The sequence below is a fragment of the Dermacentor albipictus genome, unplaced genomic scaffold, assembly GCF_038994185.2.
Source record: "Dermacentor albipictus isolate Rhodes 1998 colony unplaced genomic scaffold, USDA_Dalb.pri_finalv2 scaffold_54, whole genome shotgun sequence".
Taxonomy (NCBI): domain Eukaryota; kingdom Metazoa; phylum Arthropoda; class Arachnida; order Ixodida; family Ixodidae; genus Dermacentor; species Dermacentor albipictus.
Window position 1 is genome coordinate 611,445 of NW_027225608.1, and position 21,006 is coordinate 632,450.

At 49.9% G+C, this 21,006-nt stretch overlaps 1 protein-coding gene across 3 annotated transcripts in view; it reads right to left on the reverse strand.

Annotated features, from left to right (window-relative positions):
- Window positions 1-15,047: 15,047 nt before the first annotated feature.
- LOC139053018 (uncharacterized) overlaps window positions 15,048-21,006 on the reverse strand; it is a 32,880-nt gene continuing 26,921 nt past the window's right edge. For 2 of the 3 annotated variants that reach the window (XM_070530154.1, XM_070530155.1), the window contains exon 2: window positions 15,048-15,589. In XM_070530154.1, the coding sequence (XP_070386255.1) occupies window positions 15,232-15,589 (358 nt within the window). In that variant the 3' untranslated portion in view covers window positions 15,048-15,231. Of the gene's footprint in view, window positions 15,590-19,118; window positions 19,193-21,006 lie in introns of those variants that run through there. The other variant, XR_011510169.1, reaches the window with a different exon arrangement.

Genomic DNA, 21,006 nt, shown 5'->3' on the forward strand with positions numbered 1-21,006 from the left:
ATCTGATCAGCGGGTCAAGCGCGTCGGCTTTTATAGAGCAGTCGTCGAATGTTCGAGACCAATCGTTCGGACCCGCGTGCCTTCCACAAAGTTCTACACCATTCGCGTTAGGCGATGAAATCAGATAACACAAGATTCGGCGACAACAGACAGCCGGGTAGATGCATCGATAACTTTCCAGAAACGTCGGATACATGCAGGCGCGTCCCTCGCTGTGCGATTACACTTGTTAAGCGGCGAAACGTGGTCGCCCGATAAAGATAAGTACACGTGTCAATACCCCCCTCTTAAAAAGCATCGACCCGATGCTGCAAACAAATGAAGGTAATAAACAAAAGCACTCGTAGCAAAGAAAAGAACAAAAATGGCGAAGTTCGTCAGCGTCCGTAAAAGGGTTTAAGGCGCACCACGTGGACCACTTCAGATCGTGCGCGGCGCCGCTGTGAATGCGAAATGCCGTCTGGCGCGACCTCATAGTCCAGAGCTCCAATACGTCGGATGACCTTGTAGGGTCCGAAATAGCGTCGGAGTAGTTTCTCACTGAGTCCTCGTCGGCGTATCGGTGTCCAGACCCAAACACGGTCGCCAGGTTGGTACTCGACGAAGCGTCGTCGGAGGTTGTAGTGTCGGCTGTCGGTCCTCTGCTGGCTCTTGATTCGCAGGCGGGCGAGCTGTCGGGCTTCTTCGGCGCGCTGGAGATAGCTAGCGACGTCAACATTCTCTTCGTCAGTTACGTGCGGCAGCATGGCGTCAAGCGTCGTCGTCGGGTTCCTGCCGTAAACCAGCTTAAATGGCGTGATCTGTGTTTTCTTGCACCGCCGTGTTGTACGCAAAGGTTACGTACGGCAGGACCGCGTCCCACGTCTTGTGTTCGACGTCGACGTACATTGCTAGCATGTCGGCAAGCGTCTTGTTCAGGCGCTCCGTAAGACCATTCGTCTGTGGGTGGTAGGCAGTTGTCCTCCTGTGGCTTGTCTGGCTGCACAGCAGAATGGCTTGGGTGAGCTCTGCTGTAAAAGCCGTTCCTCTGTCGGTGATGAGGACTTCTGGGGCACCATGTCGCAGCAGGATGTTCTCCACAACGTCGGTGTTCCCTTCCAAATACTCGACGAGGCCTTTAAGCTCCGGGTCGGCTTGTTGCTGTTTAGTGAAGTCTTCCGCGCTTATTATCCCAAGGAAGGCGTCGTCCTCCTCGTCGTCTTGCGGCGGGGGATCGACGGGGGCGCGCGATAAGCAGTCGGCGTCGGAGTGTTTTCTTCCGGACTTGTATATTACCGTGACGTCATATTCTTGTAGTCTGAGGCTCCACCGCGCCAGCGGTCCTGAAGGGTCCTTTAAGTTAGCTAGCCAACACAATGCGTGATGGTCACTGACGACTTTGAATGGCCTGCCATAGAGGTAAGGGCGGAATTTAGCTGTAGCCCAAATGATGGCGAGGCATTCCTTTTCAGTCGTAGAATAGTTGCTTTCCGCTTTTGACAGCGACCGGCTAGCATACGATATATCACCCTTTCAAGTCCTTCTTTACTCTGGACTAGGACGGCACCGAGGCCTAGCCTACTGGCGTCAGTGTGGATTTCGGTATCGGCGTCCTCGTCGAAGTGTGCATGTACCGGCGGCGACTGCATGCGTCGTTTGAGTTCATGAAATGCCTTGGCCTGCGGCGTTTCCCACTTGAACGCGACATCACATTTGGTTAGATGTGTTAGCGGCTCCGCGATGCGTGAAAAGTCCTTGACAAAGCGCCTATAGTAGGCACACATGCCAAGGAATCTGCGCACTGCCTTCTTGTCAGTTGGCTGCGGGAACTTTGCGATGGCAGCTGTCTTCTGTGGGTCGGGGCGTACTTCTGACTTGCTGATCACGTGGCCTAGGAACAAAAGCTCATCGTAAGCGAAAGGGCACTTTTCCGGCTTCAGAGTGAGCCCTGATGACTTGATGGCTTCTAACACTGTCGCAAGCCGCCTAAGGTGATCGTCGAAATTTCCGGCGAAGACAACGACGTCATCTAGGTAAACAAGGCACGTCTGCCACTTCAGTCCGGCTAACACCGTGTCCATGACGCGCTGAAACGTTGCAGGCGCCGAGCACAGTCCGAATGGCATGACCTTGAACTCGTAGAGGCCATCTGGCGTGATGAAGGCAGTTTTTTCGCGATCTCTCTCGTCGACTTCTATTTGCCAGTAGCCAGACTTGAGGTCCATCGACGAGAAGTATTTAGCGTTGCAGAGCCGATCCAATGCGTCGTCTATTCGTGGAAGGGGGTACCCATCCTTCTTCGTGATCTTGTTCAGTCGATGATAATCGACACAGAAGCGTAGGGTTCCGTCCTTTTTCTTTACCAGGACTACAGGAGAGGCCCACGGGCTTTTCGACGGCTGGATGATGTCGTCGCGCAGCATTTCGTCGACTTGTTGCCTAATAGCTTCACGTTCTCGCGTCGAAACTCGGTAAGGGCTCTGGCGGAGTGGTCGAGCGCTCTCTTCGGTTATTCTGCGATGCTTTGCAACTGGTATTTGTCGAATCCTCGATGACGTCGAAAAGCAGTCTTTGTATCGTCGGAGAAGGCTTCTGATCTGTTACTGCTGACTCATAGGAAGACTTGGATTCACGTCGAAGTCTGGTTCGGGGAAATGCTCATCGGGGCAGATGCGGCTGAATCCGAGAGGACAAAGGCATTGCTGGTTTCCACAATTTCCTCGAGGTATGCGATTGTCGTGCCCTTTTTATTGTGCTGAAGTTGGGTAGCATAACTTCCAGTTTCCAGTTGCCCACCGTGGAGTCGAGCGATCCCTCTTGCGACGCAAATTTCACGGTCGAGCAGTAAATGTTGGTCGCCCTCGATGACGCCTTCTACGTCAGCGGGTGTTTCAGTGCCGACGGAAATAATAATGGTGGAGCGCGGCGGGATGCCCACTTGATCTTCGAGCACCCTCAAGGCGTGGTGACTACGACAGCTGTCCGGCGGTATCGCTTGATCTTGTGACAGCGTTATCGATTTCGACTTCAGGTCGATGACTGCGCCATGTTGATTCAGGAAGTCCATGCCGAGAATGACGTCTCGTGAACACTGTTGGAGGACAACGAAGGTGGCAGGGTAAGTCCGGTCATGAACGGTAATTCTTGCCGTGCAGATTCCAGTCGGCGTATTGAGGTGTCCTCCAGCGGTACGAATTTGGGGCCCCTCCCTTCTTAACCTTCTTTAACTGGGCGGCGATGTGTCCACTCATTACGGAGTAATCGGCCCCTGTGTCGACTAAGGCAGTGACTGCGTGGCCGTCGAGAAGTACGTCGAGGTCGGTGCTCCTTTGTCTGGCGTTGCAGTTAGGTCTTGGCGTCGGATCACGGCTGCGTCGCGTTGAACTGAAGCTAGAACGTCGCGTCGTCAAGTCGTCTTTCATCGGTGTAGTCTTGGCTTCCTGATTTCGTCGGCACGGCGGCGTGTCGTTATGTCGTCGAGGTAGTTTCTTCGGTGTCTTCGTCGGCAGCGGAGGATCTTCGTCAGTTTGACGAACAGCAGCCGCACCTCCATCGGTTGCTGCTTTTAGTTTTCCGGATATGGGCTCGCTGACCGGCCCCGGGCTGGGCCAGTGTGTGGTCGGCGGCGCTGCGGCGACAGGTAGCGGCCTGGTGATGGCGAACGCGACGGTCGTCGAGAGCTCCACTGAGTAGCGGCGAGGTAATCGGCGATATCGCGGGGGCGTTCACCTTGCTGCGGGCGCGGAGCGTTCACGGCGAAACCTCGCAGTCCCATCTCCCGGTGTGGACATCGTCGGTAGACGTGACCCGCTTCTCCGCAGTGGTAGCAGAGTGGGCGGTGGTCAGGAGCACGCCAAATGTCCGTCTTCCTCGCGTAGGTGCGCTGGGCGACGGGTGGTCGTGTTGGCGGTGGCGGCGGCGGACGACGAAACTGCGGCGTGACAGGGCCCTGGCGCGGTTGCGGAGGGGGACCTTGACGGCGTGCGACGGCGGCGTAGGTCATCGCTTGCGGCTCAGGCTTGGGGCGATTCAGGGGCTACCCCAAGTTGTTGTTGGAGCTCCTCACGCACGGCGTCGGCAATCGAAGCCACTTGAGGCTGTGATGGTGGGAACAGCTTTTGTAGCTCCTCCCGCACGACCGCTCGGATAGTCTCGCGCAGGTCGTCGGTGGCCGGTGATTGAACTCCGGCGTAGTTTGTCGAGTTCGTGCGGCGGTCGAATTGCCGGTTTCGCATCTCAAGTGTCTTCTCGATGCTGGTGGCCTCGCGAAGAAAGTCGTCGACGGTCTTCGGTGGGCTTCGTACCATTGCGGCAAAAAGTTTCTCCTTCACACCACGCATCAGCAGGCGGACTTTCTTCTCCTCGGGCATTTCAGGGTCGGCGTGGCGGAAGAGACGGCTCATTTCTTCCGTGTAGATCACGGTCGTCTCATTAGGTAGCTGCACCCGCGTTTCTAATAGCGCTTGGGCTCGTTCTCGGCGTACGACGCTTGCGAATGACTGCAGGAAGCCGCTTCGGAAAAGTTCCCAGGTCGTTAGGTGGCTTCTCGGTTCTCGGACCACGTCCTGGCCGCGTCTTCCAAAGCGAAGAAGACATATCGCAGTTTGTCGTCGCTGTTCCAGTTGTTAAAGGTAGCGACTCTCTCGTACGTCTCAAGCCAGCTTTCCGGGTCCTCGAAAGTTGAACCGCGGAACGTCGGAGGCTCCCTGGGCTGCTGCAGTACGACGGGTGACGCTGGGGCTGGCATTGGGGCGAACTTGGTGGCCATCTTCCTAGTCGTCTCAGGGAAAAGTCCGTGCTCCGGGGGCAGTCCTTGCAGCCTGCGGCTACCTCGCTGGTTCTTGGCGACGTTGGTGTCTTCCGAGGGAGGGCTTGGGTCACGGCTTTGTGGGGGCGTCCGGTGCGTGAACGCAAAGCACCTCCACCAGATGTCACGTGGTCGTGACGTCAAAGAACACAGTTGCAGTACTGCGAAAGGCAAAAACTAGCTTTTATTGGGCGAACCTGGGGCCGAATCTTATAACGGTTCGGAATACGAACCGTTCGCTTCATCGCTTACGTCACTAGATGTGCCACTCCCAAGCCGGCGGTGGAAGAATGGTAGGACGTGACCAATAGATGAGAGGATGCCACCTCTGAAGTGTACGTCATTATATGACGAGCTAATCGAGGAATTGCAGAATGTTTCCACTTGCTAAATAAATGTAAAATATAAATTTAATATTATACGCCAAGTTCTGAAGTATAAACGTGTGGTGTCGGGCGTTTACGCAATCCAGAAGTAATTTATTAATGTCATTCTTTTTTATTCTCAGCCGACAGGCGGTATCGCAAGCGCAAATGAGTTGGCAGAGCGCAGCGCGAAGTCGTCTGCTACCAGGAGCTCGCAGGATGCATGCAACAGGAACGCACTGCCGGCACTTCTCAAGTAGCGAGCGCGACAAAACCGTGAACTGGTTCTTAGGGACACCTTTACTAGATGATGATGATGTGTAGTGTTTTATGGCGCAAGGGCCAGGTTTGGCCAAAGAGCGCCATGACAAACCTTTACTAGCCGACTATATCAATTTTCCATCTTTTTTCGCCCTTCGTCATCGGCTCGGACATGACTCGCTCGCCGCCGCGCTGCCGCTGTCCCTGCGATAAGCCCCACGGCGCGTCGCGTGATAAAAGCAATGGAACTTGAAATCGAACATTACAATACACGGGCCCTGCATTGCCTGCGAGAAGTCAAATCGAATATTGTGGTACTGACGGTGCGCGCTGTGCCGTAAAATTGAGTAACAAAGCGCGGCACTCCCGAACCAGAGAAAAAAAGGCAGCCAAATAAGAGATCTCCATAATATCTTCCCGTCCTAGCTCACTGTATAGTTTTATCAGACGAACGATGGAAGTGCTGAACCAGCCTAGGTTGAACACTTCTGACTGCTGAACGGCGATCTGCAAGCTATTCACGCTGGCGATAGCACTGAGAATCCGATCTCACCATGCAAATATCTCCTTGGCATTGGCTTTGAAGCTGAGGTCACGGGAAAGCTGACCCAGCCCTTCAACCGGCCAACACAGTAATTGCGAGAGCAACTTTGTGGACGGTGTCGGCAGCAGAGATCTAGGTCATTCCGATGAATGCTTCCCGTCCGACCGACCTCTGGGAGCTGCAGGCCAGTGGCGATGAACCGCAGCGCGCAATATTCCTTCCTCTGCGTGGAATGGCCACTCGTACGCTTGTACCTGAGTCCCCTACATTTGATAGCGTAGCCTGCAAAAGGTTTACTTAGAAAGCCAGCAAGGGCGGTGCAAGTCATTATCCGTCACCTCTTCGAACTCGTATCGCGCTTCCAGCCGTGGTCGACACCGAAAGAGGAACGCCAAGCAGACGACGAAGGCAAGTAATAGCCTCCGAAGCAAGCAACGCACGCGCACGCGACGCCCTCGTGTCTCCGGGGTCGCGCGACCGGCGCGCGCGGCCAGGGTCACAAGCCAAAGCCAAGCCACATTAACGGAACCCAAAGCGGACTACCCCTTCGCCGGTTCCTACGACCGGTTCGCTTTGAAGATGATTGACAGATGCGTGACGTATTCGAAAATTGCGATACCGCCCCGCTGCCTCTGACGACCTGTCACGTAATAAAAATTTTGGCCAATCAGGTGAGGCCAAAGGAACGGTTCCCCAACCGAACCGTTATAAGATTCGGCCCCTGTGTCCACAAAACAGGCCACACTTAAAGCACAACGAGAGCGGCGAACACAGTCGGCGATCGTCGTAAATCTGATCAGTGGGTGAAGCGCGTCGGCTTTTATAGAGCAGTCGTCGAATGTTACAGACTAATCGTTCGGACCCGCGTGCCTTCCACAAAGCTCTACACCCTTCGCGTTACGCGATGAAATCAGATAACACAAGGATCTGCGACAACAGACATCCGGGTAGAAGCATCGATAACTTTCCAGAAACGTCGGATACATGCAGGCGCGTCCCTCGCTGTGCGAACAGTTGTTAAGCAGCGAAACGTGGTCGCCCGATAAAGATAAGTACACGTGTCAGTATTACGTCGACCTCCTTATTAAACAGTCTGCAAGCAGATATTACTGCTTTGTATCTGTCTCTGTCTTGTTATTTTCATCATCAGAACCATCACAATGACCATCATAATAATAACCGTAACATATAATACATCCCCATCGTCGTTGTCTTCTGCCTAGAAGACACGCGTCAATATATATATATATATATATATATATATATATATATATATATATATATATATATATATATATATATAAAGGAATCCGTCTAGCGGGTGGCCGAGATTGGGTGAGGACGAAAAAGACGTGCGTATGTGCCGTTTGTTTTTGAACAGGTTTTTCTGTTGTTCTTGAAGAACGTCTCCCTGTCTTCTGTCCGCGTTGCACCGTGACACCAGTGGAGGCGCTGGGTACGGAGTTCGCTTGATGCTCCGGAGTCCTTCTGGGAGTCGTTCATCTAGCCCGGATGCATTGTCTCCAGTTACGACACCCGTGCATCGCTTTAGTCGTCAACTGCTAGGCCTTGCCCCGGAGTTTTCCCCTCTGCAACCCCCTCTCTCCGGGAGCTGCACACATCTCGCAATGGCTGAAACCAGCTCACCGCAAGCACCCCAAACTACCTGGTTTCCCAGTCCACAACAGGTAACCGTTCTGCATCCACTGGTTCCCGAGCGTTGTCGCAATGCAGTCTTCGAAGACATTGAAGACTGGCTTGACAAGTATGAACGCGTCGCACAGATTAACCAGTTGACTGATGATAGTGTCCGCACTTGGTACGAGAACCGTGAAGCTAGCTTGACGACATGGAATGACTTTCGGCTGAAACTGATACTTTTGCAAGTGTCGACCAACGCGACCGCGCCCAGCAGATGATGGAGCTGCGGGTGCAACAACCCATGAGTCGGTCACAATGTTCGCCGAGGACATGACCCGCCTCTTTCCTAGAGCCGACCCGAACATGACCGACAATAGGAAGTTGCTCTACCTAATGCGAGGTGTAAAAGAGCAGTTGTTCGCGGGGCTTGTGCGGAATCCACCAGTCACTGTCGCTGACTTTATCAAAGAGGCTACGGCTATTGAGCGGGCCCTTCATCAACGGTAGAGGCAGTACGATCGACTGTCCACCAGCACTGCAATCAATGTCGCCGCGAGGACTACCGAGTACCAGAATTCCTTGCGTGCATTGATCAGAGATCTTGGAAGTGCAAAAGCTTCTGACACCGACATTGGATAGACCTGTAGCATCAATCACCGAAGTGGTGCGCGACGAAATCAGGCAGGCGTTCCCGGCAGCCGATCTTCAAGATCACCAGCGTCCCATGACATACGACGCTGCTGTCCGATGTCCACCACCCGTCACAACCACACCACCGCTCCTTGGTCGCCGCCGCAAGATGATGCTTCGAGGCGCGCACCCATTGTGTCGCTGCAGTCACACCAGCAGCCGTCGTTCGCCGCCCCTTGGTCAATGCCGCAAAACGACGCTACGGGACGGCCACAATTTCGGAGAACCGACGAATGGCGCACCGTCGATAGGCGACCACTTTGTTTTCACTGCGGAGGCGCCGGCTATATTTCGCGTAGTTGCTGGCATCGCGACACATCATTTCGACCTCATCGTCCATGGTCCTATGGTCGACGTGCAAATCACGAGTCCATGCTACGCCGCGACGACGCTACTTTTCGGAAACCTCCAAAAGCGCACCCGAGTGACAAATCCGTGCCCAATGATGGGTCCGATTACGACCGTCGGTCGCGTTCTCCAACCCCTCCATGTCAGATGGCTTCACCTGCTGGACGTACTTTTGCTGACCTCCGAGGACGAAGGTCGCCCAGCCCACGCAGGGGAAACTGAAGGCGGCGACCTCTGGGGGTAAGGTTGCAGGCCCGCTGCAGAACGCTGTGAATCCGATAAAAACCGAAGAAATTGTGAGTGCCGACATTGATGTTTTGGTGGACGGACAACCAGTGGCAGCGTTAGTCGACACTGGTGGCGACTTCTCTATGATGAGTCAGGAACTCGTCCTGCGCCAGAAGAAAGTAAAGACGCCATGGACGGAACCTCCCATAAGGACGGCAGGCGGCCAATTACTGATGCCTACTGGAAGATGTACTTCTAGAATTAATATTGGGGATTCTTCTGTCGTGGCCGCTTTCATCGTTCTGCCTGTGTGCTGCAAAGATTTGATTATTGGAATAGATTTTCTAAAAGAATATGGCACCGTAATTAACATCCCGCATCGCATGGAGACGTTTTATAAGAGTCCTGGTTTAGTCTATTGCTTATCGCCGAAACACCACTCCTTTCGTCTAACAGAAGACAGCGTTGTCATCCCACCTCGATCATGTACCTTTGTTTCGGTAGCAGGTGACGTGCCGTTTCATTGCGAAGACGTTGCCGACCAAATAACCACGTTGTTGTTCACTCATGGTATCTCGGCCGCACGAGGAATCGTAAATGCCACCGACGGGCGCACGAACCTGTTGCTAACAAATTTTAGCACAGAGCGACGGCGCCTTCCGAAGGGCACGGCTGTGGCTTGTTTTGACGGTGCTGCGGATGTCCGCGGCTGCTGTTCACTACTCGAAGAAGCGCCTACGCAAGACCCAGCTCCTGTGCTTGACGTCAGCACTGCTTTGTCGCCGCACGAACGAGAGCGCCTTCTTACGCTACTGGCCAAATTCAGCGACTGTTTTGCTTGGACGTCCAGCGTCGGTCGGACACCTCCAACAAAGCGCCGAATGATTACAGAGAATACGGCACAGCATCCGAGGTGGCGTGTTTTTTCATTGAGCATGTTGCGTTACGCCACGGCGCACCAACCGTCGTCATAACAGACCGAGTAATCGCATTCACGGCTGCACTTTTAGATAACGTCTTGCAGCTAAGTGGAACGGCTCATCGGAAGTCAGCCGCCTACCATCCACAAACCAACGGATAACCAGAACGCCTAAACAAAACAATTGAAGACATGCACTCCACGCACGTGAATGTTGAACAGAAATATTGGGACGACATCCTACCTTATGTCACCTTTGCATATAACACGGCGAAAAAAGAGACAACGCGCAAGACTCCGTTCACCCTTATTCACGGACGGGATGTAGGAACGATGTTGGATGCAATGTTTCCACACGACTTTGACGACACTTATACGGACGCCGATGTGTTTACGCAACCCGCAGAAGAGGCTCGGCAGCTCGCACGCTTGCGGATCTGCCAGCAGCAAGACTACGACGCAGGGCGCTATGATCTTAACCGTCGAATGGTAATCTATGACGTCGGCGACAGAGGGTGGGTTTGGACACCCATACGGAAACGAGGCCTCTACGAGAAGCTGCTAAAACGATACTTCGGACCGCATCGAGTATTACGCCGACTCAGTGATGTCACGTACGAGGTCGTCCCTGATTGTCCCAATTGTACGCGGCGACGCACGCACCGTCCTGAACTTGTGCACGTTGTGGGCATGAAGCCGCATGTGAGCGAATAACTATGCGAGATACTTTTACTTCCGCGAGTGACATTTCTGGTTTCACATCGGGGCGATGCTCTTTTAGGGAGGGACTAATGACGCCCGTCTTCTACGCAGAAGACAGCGACGATGGCGGCATTAACGGACTCCGTCTAGTGGGTGGCTGAGATTGGGTGAGGACGAAGAAGACGTGCCTCTGTGCCGTTTGTTTTTGAACAGGTTGAGCTGTTGTTCTTGAAGAACGTCTCCTTGTTTTCGGTCCACGTTGAACCGCAACAATATATATATATATATATATATATATATATATATATATATATATATATATATATATATATATATATATATATATATATATATATATATATATATATATATATATATATATATATATATATATATATAACGTAGAACAGAGGTGCGCTCATTAGCACTTCTGTGGCACAAAAGGAAAGATAATAGCCCATATTTAAGCCCGTCTTCTGTAGCGTTCATTCGCCGCGCACATAACCTTCATGTACATATGTACAAATACATCCGCCAAAATTCCGATCAACCCAGCAGCAGTCCGCAGCAACCACGCCAAACTCTGGCAAGCAGGCAAAGCAAGCTTCTCTTTAAAATGTTTACGTGTCCGATTGTTCGATTGAAGCACGATGCCCTATGCACATGAGCCCGCCCTTTCATTGGCGAAGCACAATAAGTAAGTCATCATGCCGATCGTTGACACATTATGGTCGTTGTCTTGCCGCTGTCGTCACACGCAGGACTGTGTGGTTTACAAGAACATGTTTGTCCACCGGGTGAAGCTTCGCAGAAACGCAAACGATGCCCGACAGCTAGCTACCTGCAAAATTATTCACCTAATGTGGTTTCCCACACTGCGTGCGATCTGTAAATTTATTCTAAAAATATGTTTTCATTGGCATATTGCCTGAGTTGTGTGATAGCTTTGTAAGGCGTTAAGAATGGTATTTTTCTACAATTTGTGCGTGATTAATCTGTTTTCTGAAGGCGTAAAGGCAGAAGTGCTGGTAGGAGTACTGTTTCTTCTTTTACATGTCACTGTTCATCCGTATTACTGATCCAGCCGACATGCTTTAAAGAAAAAAGCCGTTCACATAACAAAATGTACTTCCGTGCCTATAATCATTTCGTCTGTTTACGTGAAGGCAGAATTCCAAGTAGAGGAAATAAGGACTCGTTTGTTGTTGTTTCTATTTGTTTGTTTGTTTTGTTCTGCCACGAACAACGAATGACGAAGAGACTCTCGTGATGGTTGTTTGAATAATGTGGCGAGGGCGTCGCGAGGGACAAATCTGCCTGTCATTGGCCATCCCTGAAAGTGACTAATTCGGCCCCTTCTGTTGTTCTTTTCTTGTTTTTTTTCTCGGATTTGCTAACTTGGCTAGTGCGTACAAAGAGAATACGTGGGATGGTAACTTCAAGGCCTCAAGCCTGCCACCACCATTCAAATTTCCAGTATTATTGCAGCATCTTATTGGTTTCCTATTGCAACGTAACCCCATGTGCACCCCGTGGTGTTGTTTCGCAGTAGCACATGTTCTTAGTGGATGTGCCAAGAAAAAATGCAGCAAGCAGTAATAAAGTACACTTCTGCTTCCATTCTTCTTGTTTCTTTTACAAAGACGCTGCTATTCTGGTCATTAGATGCGGTGAATAATTTCTGCTCCAAAACAACAGATCCAGCACTCTACGAAAATAATCCAAACAATTTTCTTATATCGAGCAGCTAAATTTGGAGGGGATGTTGGGTCTGCTATGGGCAATGTGCGAGTAACATAAGCATGCCTTAAATTTAGACACCCTTGTGGAATATCACCAAAGTTCTACCAATTCCGCATCTGAGTGTCATGAAATATACAACGGTATTTCGTTACAGAACTATCGCGCAAATCAAGATAAAACTTGCTAGGATTACAGTTTCTCGAGAGAAACATGTCAGAGAAATTGCAAATTCGTAGGTATGCTTTGTACGTGCTGTAGAATATTATAAAGTTTGTATTAACTTTCGATGCTTGCCGGAGGACCAAAACGTTTGTTGTTTGCGAACTACTAAACTTTTCACAATGAAACTTTGCAGGAATAAAGTCCGCGTTAGGAAAAAAAAATGCTAAAGAAATATATTCCCGGTAATTGATTGTTATGCCGCACAAATTTTCTAAAATTCCGTCAGACACTTGGTAAATTTGCTTTGAGTATTGAATTCATCTTTATAATAGTTGCCGCAAGCAAACGGCTCAACATTTCCTGAAACTCGGCACGGGAGGTCCTCAAGGCTCAGCCTAAACCACTGACATCATCTAAGCTTAAAAGTGTTACTTTAAGAGTGACTTGCAAGCGGCCGAGTGTTCATTGCCACCGGCGCTCCCGCAACACTGGGGGCTCTCCGGGAGCCCAGGTCCTGCAGAAAATGCTGTCATTGTAGCAGCAAAACATGGCTCATACACTCGCGACGGAAATCGGTCGCACCGAATGCGATGACAAGGACAAATGACCCACAATGACAAATGCAAGAAGCAATCAAACAAGGAAGCTTTGGTTGACATACCGACAGCACAATTTTGATTAGGCGTGCTTCGCAAAGAGAAATAATTATTGCATCACGATCGGCCCAGTCGCGGCGTTTCAATGAACTTCAGCAGAGATGATGCTGTAATGGGCGGCACACAAATGACACGCACCTAATGATGTGCTTGATGTTGATAAATTAAACGTATTGAATGAATAGAATTTATTGATAGGAAAGACAGAGAGGTCGACCTGAGCTAGTGCGCTCTAGTCTGCTACTCTGCACTGGGGAAGAGGGAAGGGGAGTGAAAGTATTGGGATGGATGATGATGATAAGAGAAGTGGTGAGTGCTTATGTACATGAGACAGTTGCCTCGCTAGAGCCGCTCGTCGAGCTTGGTGTGCTGCAGGAACGTAGATAACTACAGTATCAAATACAAGCAACATTAATAGGAAGGAAAAGAAGCACTCGCCAGTCAGAAAAAAAAACTATTTTCTCCGGAATCGCGGCCCCGCGGTCTCTCCGTCTGGAACTTGGTCTCGCTAGAAGTGCAGGTACATGTGTCATGACCTAACGAATGCAAGTACAGGTTAGTATGGTCTAAATTTCATAAGTGGTCACAGAAATTTCTCTTCTTAACACTTTCAAAATTTTAATACCGGAAGCCTATGGAAACAATAGGAGCTGACGTAGGAAAGTATTGATTTGCGAGGAATGTACATCCAGAAGTAGTCTTTAGAAGGTTTTGTACATATTAGGTCAAAAGCTCCTTCGTCAAAGACAGCTGCATATTTATATTTTTTTTTCAGGACCAGCTTTCAACGCATGTCGCACCCCCTACAATGGCTCAGTGGCTAAGCTGATCTACACTGAGCACGAATACTTTGGTTCAATTCCCAGTGCGGTGGTGGTATTCGAAGGGTGGCGGAATGCAGCCATGCTCTTATACAAAGCTTTGGGGGCACAGAACCCGGTATTCAGTTTTAATCGGGAGGCCTTGATCCACATCGTCGTCACACCTGTATTGCATTGGAACGTTAAACCCCACAGACATCCTCGTCTGCAGTACAGACATAAGCCTGTTCTATGCCGTGACATCCTTGGCCACGTGGTCATCGAGTGGTTTTGTGCTCGCAGATCCATAGCATTGTGGTAGCTCTACTGCATCGCTTGCGGACATGTTCTTTATTTCGCTGCGCCGGTTAATAAATTCACCGGCTGTTCACACGATGTCCCTGTATGTGTCATCGCGGGAATTTCTTATATTTGAACCGTAGGGGCGATAATGAAATTCACGGTACGCCACGCAATGGCGACGCAGGGATAACTGATTCCAAATATCCGAAGTTTTCTAAAGTGCTGATCCTTTCGATGATAGCTGCAGAGCTCAAAGGACAGGACTAGTGATTATTTCTGAGCCGTGATTAAGAAACTGATGACCGCGGACACTCGCTGTCAAAACGATGGCGTGAGGAAGAGCGGCAGCAGCAGCGAGCGAATAGCCCTTCGTGCTGCCTTTCGCTTTAACGTTGAACTAAGCGGCGAGAACACAGCGCAGACGAAGCCATCAGCCATCGGCGCGCCTAGCCTTTGCAACCAACGCAAATATACCTTCAAAGTAGGGCCAGCGTGGCCGCGACCGGGATAGGACCACGGCCTCCTGCTCCCTTGCGTGAAATGGAAGACGGCGCGCATCCTCTCCGCCTTTCCCCTATGCGCACACGAAATGAAACCACTACATCCTTCTCAGCTTCACACGCTTCCACTAGCACTTACAGAACACGGAGTGCGGTCGCAATCTTATCCCACTTGGACTTTATATGGAATATCATGGCGACGGCGACGGCGGAAATTCGTCTTGAATGTCCATATAATTGCTATCGCAATAAAATTATCGCTCTTTCTCTCTCTCCAGTTCGCGTAACGCTATCGGTAACATATCGAATGCTCACTTAATAGATCCGTTGTCAGTGTGTAAGATGGAAAAAAAAGTTCTTTTTCTTTACCAGGCTGTGTCACTTTATTAGCAAGTGCGCTCTTGCGTACCATTTTCTTGCTCAGCTTAGGCAGCAGTCACTACGTATAGCGAAGAAAATCAATCCCAAACACTTTCGAGATGTTGCACGTTTTAAAAGAAACTGACGTGCAGTGCGAAGCCGCACGGCTGCTCTCTGCGAGTAACTCTCGTTTTTCTCCTTGAGCCGTACAGTCGCAGAGTGGTCAGCACCCGATGCCCACCATGGCGGGGCACCCGAACGCTCCGGCGAACGCAGGCAGTTTCATGGTGGCCACAAGACACGCTGTTGCTGCCGCCTCCCGCTGGCTGCGGCTGGGCACTGCGCAGAAGGTGTGGCCAAAGCGGAGGAAGAAGAGCTGCCTGAGCGACCTCTCCTGCGCGATCTTGGCGTCTCGTAAAGCGGCCGCCCTGAACGACACCTCGGCGGCCCAACGGACCTGGACCGCGTCGCGCCACCACGGCTCGTCGCCGGACATTTCGACGCCGGAGGTGTGCTTCGCGTAGGACGCCAGGCAGCGCGTGTGCTCAGCCAGGTCCCACGCCGAGGACGAGTTGCCGTGGCTGCGTCGAAAGTATGAAAGTATGCATGACGTCGCGTGACGGCGGGTTGTGGTTCCCAAACTGACAAAGGCTAATTGTCCGAAAATTTCACACGAAGCGCCGTGTTCGAACGAGCAGTTCCATGCACTTCTTGTGCACTGCGCCATGCCATTCGTCATTGAAGTACATTCTAAGAAACATTTGGCCCCTTTGGGGCTTGTCGCCGAAACTTTATTTAGAGTGTTCACTCTAAAAGTAAAGGCCACACCTTGGTGCATTTCATCATTTACATACGGCACTATATGGGTCGTACCAAACGAACTATTACCTTTTTCGAACGAACCTTTTTCCAGAGATCAGGTTTGTCCGGTGGGCGAAGAAGAGCACACGCCAGCAGCGGTCTCACTTTTCCACACCCCCTCAATGTGATACGCCAGCGTCTACATGCACCATGCGAGGCGATTTACCTGTCTCCACCGTAGCACTAAGCTCGCCTGGCGACACTCATGCGATTTGCCTAGCTAGGGGTATACTGAGATTTTAATGGATGCGACGTACTAGAAATGCAATGCGATGCACCACTATCTCAATCATATACAAACGCGGCTTTAGCCTCCCGATAAGATAGTCGTTATATTTCGCTATGTGAGACTTCGTATACGCGAAGAGTGTGCAAGATACATTGCTGCGAGATTAGCAGTGCAATAGAAAGGAAGAAATGCAATGAACCGAACGTTCCATTTCGTATACTGTAAATTTGGGTAAAGAAATATTTAATGCCTTCGATAAACCAGAAAAGTTAGAATAAACAGCTAGATTGCATATCTCATCGCACCTTTTCAACGCGGATGCTCACACCTTCATCGCTGTCATCCAGTAACATAAATCCCAATGTTTCGTTTTATGCGGAACACTTTCTTTGACCGTCATATCTAGGCTGCTGCCGTTTTTCCTGATATGCTACGTGTCTAGGCGTACATTAGCAACAAGGTAGATTTCAACGACAATTCTGCCAATTACGTAAAATTTTATAATTTACTTTTTAATTATTAACTTAAGATATAGCAATACTGAAATCCTAAAACTGTCATCACATGAGATATATGTGACCTTAATATGGTTTATGAAATAATTGGGCGTGCCAGTTAGCAGCTTCTAAAAAGTGTGCCTCTAGCCAGTTCGGGACAATCTTAACTGAAATACCGAGGTATTCTTAAGCATATTCTGGGGACCGGTATCTAGAAAGTGGTGCTAGTTATAAAATTTCTATTAACCAGACATGACTTCACTACTCCTCAGCATCAGTTTCACAATTGCAACATTCGCGTAAAGTTTGTAATACCACAAATAATTTGCATATTTATATGATTTTGACCGTCTGGCCGCCTTTAACATGCATCCAATGCACCCCCGCCGTGGTTACTCAGTGGCTATGGTGTTGGGCCACTCAGCACGAGGTCGCGGGATTGAATCCCGGCCACGGCTGCCGCATTTATATGGGGGCGAAATGCGAAAACACCCATGTACTTAGATTTAAGTGTGCGTTAAAGAGCCCCAGGCGGTCGAAATTTCCAGCGGCCCCCACTACGGCGTGCCTCATAATCAGAAACTGGTTTTGGCACGTAAAACACCCTAATTTTTAATCCAATACACGGTACACGGGCGTTCTTGCATTGCGCCTGCATCGAAATCCAGCTGCCGCTGGTCGCGCACTTTTGGAACGCGTCGATTTAGCGAATACATACAACGATATGAGAGGTCTAATGGTGGACGCTGATTGGCTCGCACATGTAATAGTGTACCAATACGTGGCGAACGCCTTTTGTTAAATTCCAACTGGCTATATGTAGTCACAATGAACTGAGCCTAAAAGCGGGAGCCTTTTCTTGTGCAGGATACAAGTTGTTGTTGTTTCTTTTGTTTTACTTCCCTCACCAATAACATCTCTGTTGGCGCCCCGATGCGCAGTCCTTGCCTAACTGGCGTACGTCAGCCAGGCAAGCGATATTTCGTTAAGGATATCAACCGAGGCTCGCGCGCCATGCCGACGCAAACAGTGCGAGCGAAACACTTGCACACGGCAATGTACAGTCAGCGCCTATCGAAAAAAAAAAACGACAAAGAAAAAGCGCAGCCATGACGCGAGAGCCTGACGTAGTCTGACGCATTTCCCAAGGCTTGTTTGGGCTAGGCCCCGTGGATGGCATAAGGCAGGATAGGAGGGCGGCGGTTCCTTCAACGGCACCGTAGAGTCGACAGTGAAGAATTGTCGACTTAGCGCTGGTTTAAGGGCCCTCTATATTATAATGTAATAGTGCACTATAACTGCCGACACAACCTGCGAATGGTAAAGTGGCTTGATTCTAATGCTATAATGTAGAGTTTTTGCTTTAAAGCAAAAAAAATAACAGAAAGGGGAAGCAAAGCGACTCGACAACGGTTTACACCGAAGACAAGGTCTTCTGGGGCGCATTAGCGTACCATGTCGTTTGTTTAGGTTGCACGACTTTCGTGATTCGCCCACATTAGATAATGCACATTATCCAGGATCGGCCCATCTGGACCATCTGGGTTTAGATTTCGGCCTGTTTGCGCTAATTACGCATCATTACTACACCGTACATAGCTTTACGCTAACATACGGTCCGTCTTTTTCATTGCAAGCTTCATTTTGACGTTTAGGTCCACTAGCTTGCTTTCAGTATTATATAAAATATTCACCAAGATAATTTGCAATAGAATAAGGGCAACACTTCAACTCGGTGAAACAAAGGAACAAGCTGGCTTCAAGAAGGGATATTCTACAATGGATCACATCCATGTCATCAATCAGGTAATCGAGAAATCTGCAGAATACGATCAACCTCTCTCTATGGCTTTCATAAATTATGAAAATGCATTTGACTCATAGAGACACCAGCGGTCGTAGAGCCATTACACAATCAAGAAGTAGAGGAGGAATGCGTGAACATCTTGGGAAATATCTACAAATAATCCACGGCTACCTTGGTACTCTACAAGAAAAGTAGACAGTTACTTATCAAGAAAGGGGTCCGACAAGAAGACAAAATCTATCCGGTGCTATTCACTGCATGCTTGGAAGTAGTATTCGAAGGCTTAGGAGTGAGTATCAACGACGAATATCAAAGCAACCTTCCATTTTTGTCCTGTTCAGCAACACTGGGGATGAATCACAACAAATGACTCGGGGCCTTAACAGAGAAAGTATAAGAGTGGAGTTGAGATTCTTATGAAAAGACAAAAATAAGGTTCAATAGCGCGGCAAGGAAACAAGTGTTCAGGATCGCCAGCCAGCCTTCAGAGTCTGTGAAGGAATACGTTTTTTTTTCTCTTTTATTTTATACGTCTTTATTTATGCATTCAATAGGTCAAGCCTTGCGGCAGAAAAGGGGTTCAGAAAAAGGGTTCAGCCTCAGCTCACTGAGGCTGAACTCTTGGAGGGCTTCAGTGAACAGAATGTAATCAATGTCAAAAGAATTAAGATGAGGCGCGATGGCAAAGAAATCCAAGCCAAGCACTTGACAATCACCTTCGGATCAAGTGTCCTGCCCGAGTCTATCGAGGCAGGGTACATCAGGCTCCGTGTTAGGCCATATGTGCCAAATCCGCTCAGATGTTTCAAACGCCAACGTTTCGGCCACAGTTCGCAGAGCTGCCGAGGCCGTCAAACCTGTGCCAAGTGCAGTGCCCACGAACATACTTCTGAAGCTTGCGAGAACACTCTCCATTGTGTAAACTGTGAAGGGGAGCACGCCGCATACACGCGGTCGTGCCCATCCTGGAAAAAAAGGAAAAGAAATTGTGACGACAAAAGTAAAAGAAAATATTAGTTTCAATCAAGGAGGCACGCAGGCGGGTATCCTACCTGCCCAAAAACATATTTGCCGAAGTGGCGCGTCAGGAGGCAGCGCCACAGCGGTCTCTGGCGGCTGTCCGACTCACACCCAGTGAGGCGGCAGAAACGCCTTCTCCTCACCCCCCCCCCCCCCCCGGCGGCTGCAGCTATTGCTGCTACGCCAACCCAGCAGAAGAGGCCATCTACCTCCGGGCAGGTGACCTCAAAGGCTTCGTCCAACGTGCCGAGGCCGTCACGCCAAACAAAGCGCTCGGAAGAGCGCCTGTCCAGCGCCTCGCAAGAGGCGATGGACACAACCGCCAGCAAGACGGCGCCACCAGCGCCTAAGGAGCGGCGAGACACTCTCGACCGCTCCAAAAGAGACAAAACTCCCGTCACGGTGCCTGAAAAACACCCGTGAGCTAATCCTTGTCTCTTAAACACACAGCACCCAACACATTTATCATAATGGAAACACAAATACTACAGTGGAATGTACGAGGACTTTTACGTAACCTCGATCACATTAACCAACTGTTACACAAACATAATCCAAGGTTGCTGTGTGTTCAAGAGAGACATCTGAAACCTACAAACACTAATTTCCTTCGCAATTATTCTATCTTTCGGAATGACCGCGACGAGGCTACCGCCTCTGGCGGTGTAGCATTCGTAGCCCACAGATATGTCGCTTGCCGACCCATCGCCCTTACCACGCCCCTCAAGGCAGTGTCAGTTCGGGCCATTCTTTTTCACAAATTAGTAACAATGTGTTCCAGTTATATACCGCCAAACCAGCGTCTCGAAAAAACAGACTTTTATAACCTCATTGACCAGCTCCCCGAGCCTTACATACTCGTGGGAGATTTTAACGCTCATAACCCGATGTGGGGAGACTCACGATGTGACGCGAGAGGTCGACTCATTGAAAATTTCCTTTTAAACTCCAGTGCGTGCCTCTTTAATAAGAAAGAACCGACCTACTATATACCACAGCTTAATTCATACTCCTCAATAGACCTGTCTATGGGTTCTGGTTCTACCTTCCCTGATTTAGAGTGGTCTGTAATTAAAAATTCATTTGGAAGTGATCACTTCTCATTAACTCTAAACCTAGTAACACAACATGACTCTCCTCCGCCTGTTCCTCGCAGGAAACGAGCCGAGGCTAATTAGGAATGCTTTAAAGAATTCACCTACATATTACCAGATTTTATAAGTGATTTTAGCATAGATCATGCCGTATCATGTTTTACCGCTCTTATCATGGATGCAGCAGAGAAATTCATCCCTCAAACAAATGGCACATCATTGAAAAGACGGGTGCCCTGGTGGAATAACGATTGCAGATAGGCACGGAGGAGACAGAATAAAGCCTGGGGCAAACTAAGCGAATGCCCTACTGCCGAAAATTTAGTAGAATTTAAACAGATTAAATCCCAGGGAAGACGAACGCGAAGACAGGCAAACAGGGCAAGCTGGCAGAGGTTCCTTTCAGCTGTAAATTCATATACTTAAGAGGCTAAAGTGTGGGACGGGCTTAGAAGGCTAAAGGGACAAGAAATTCATCCGTTGCCCCTAG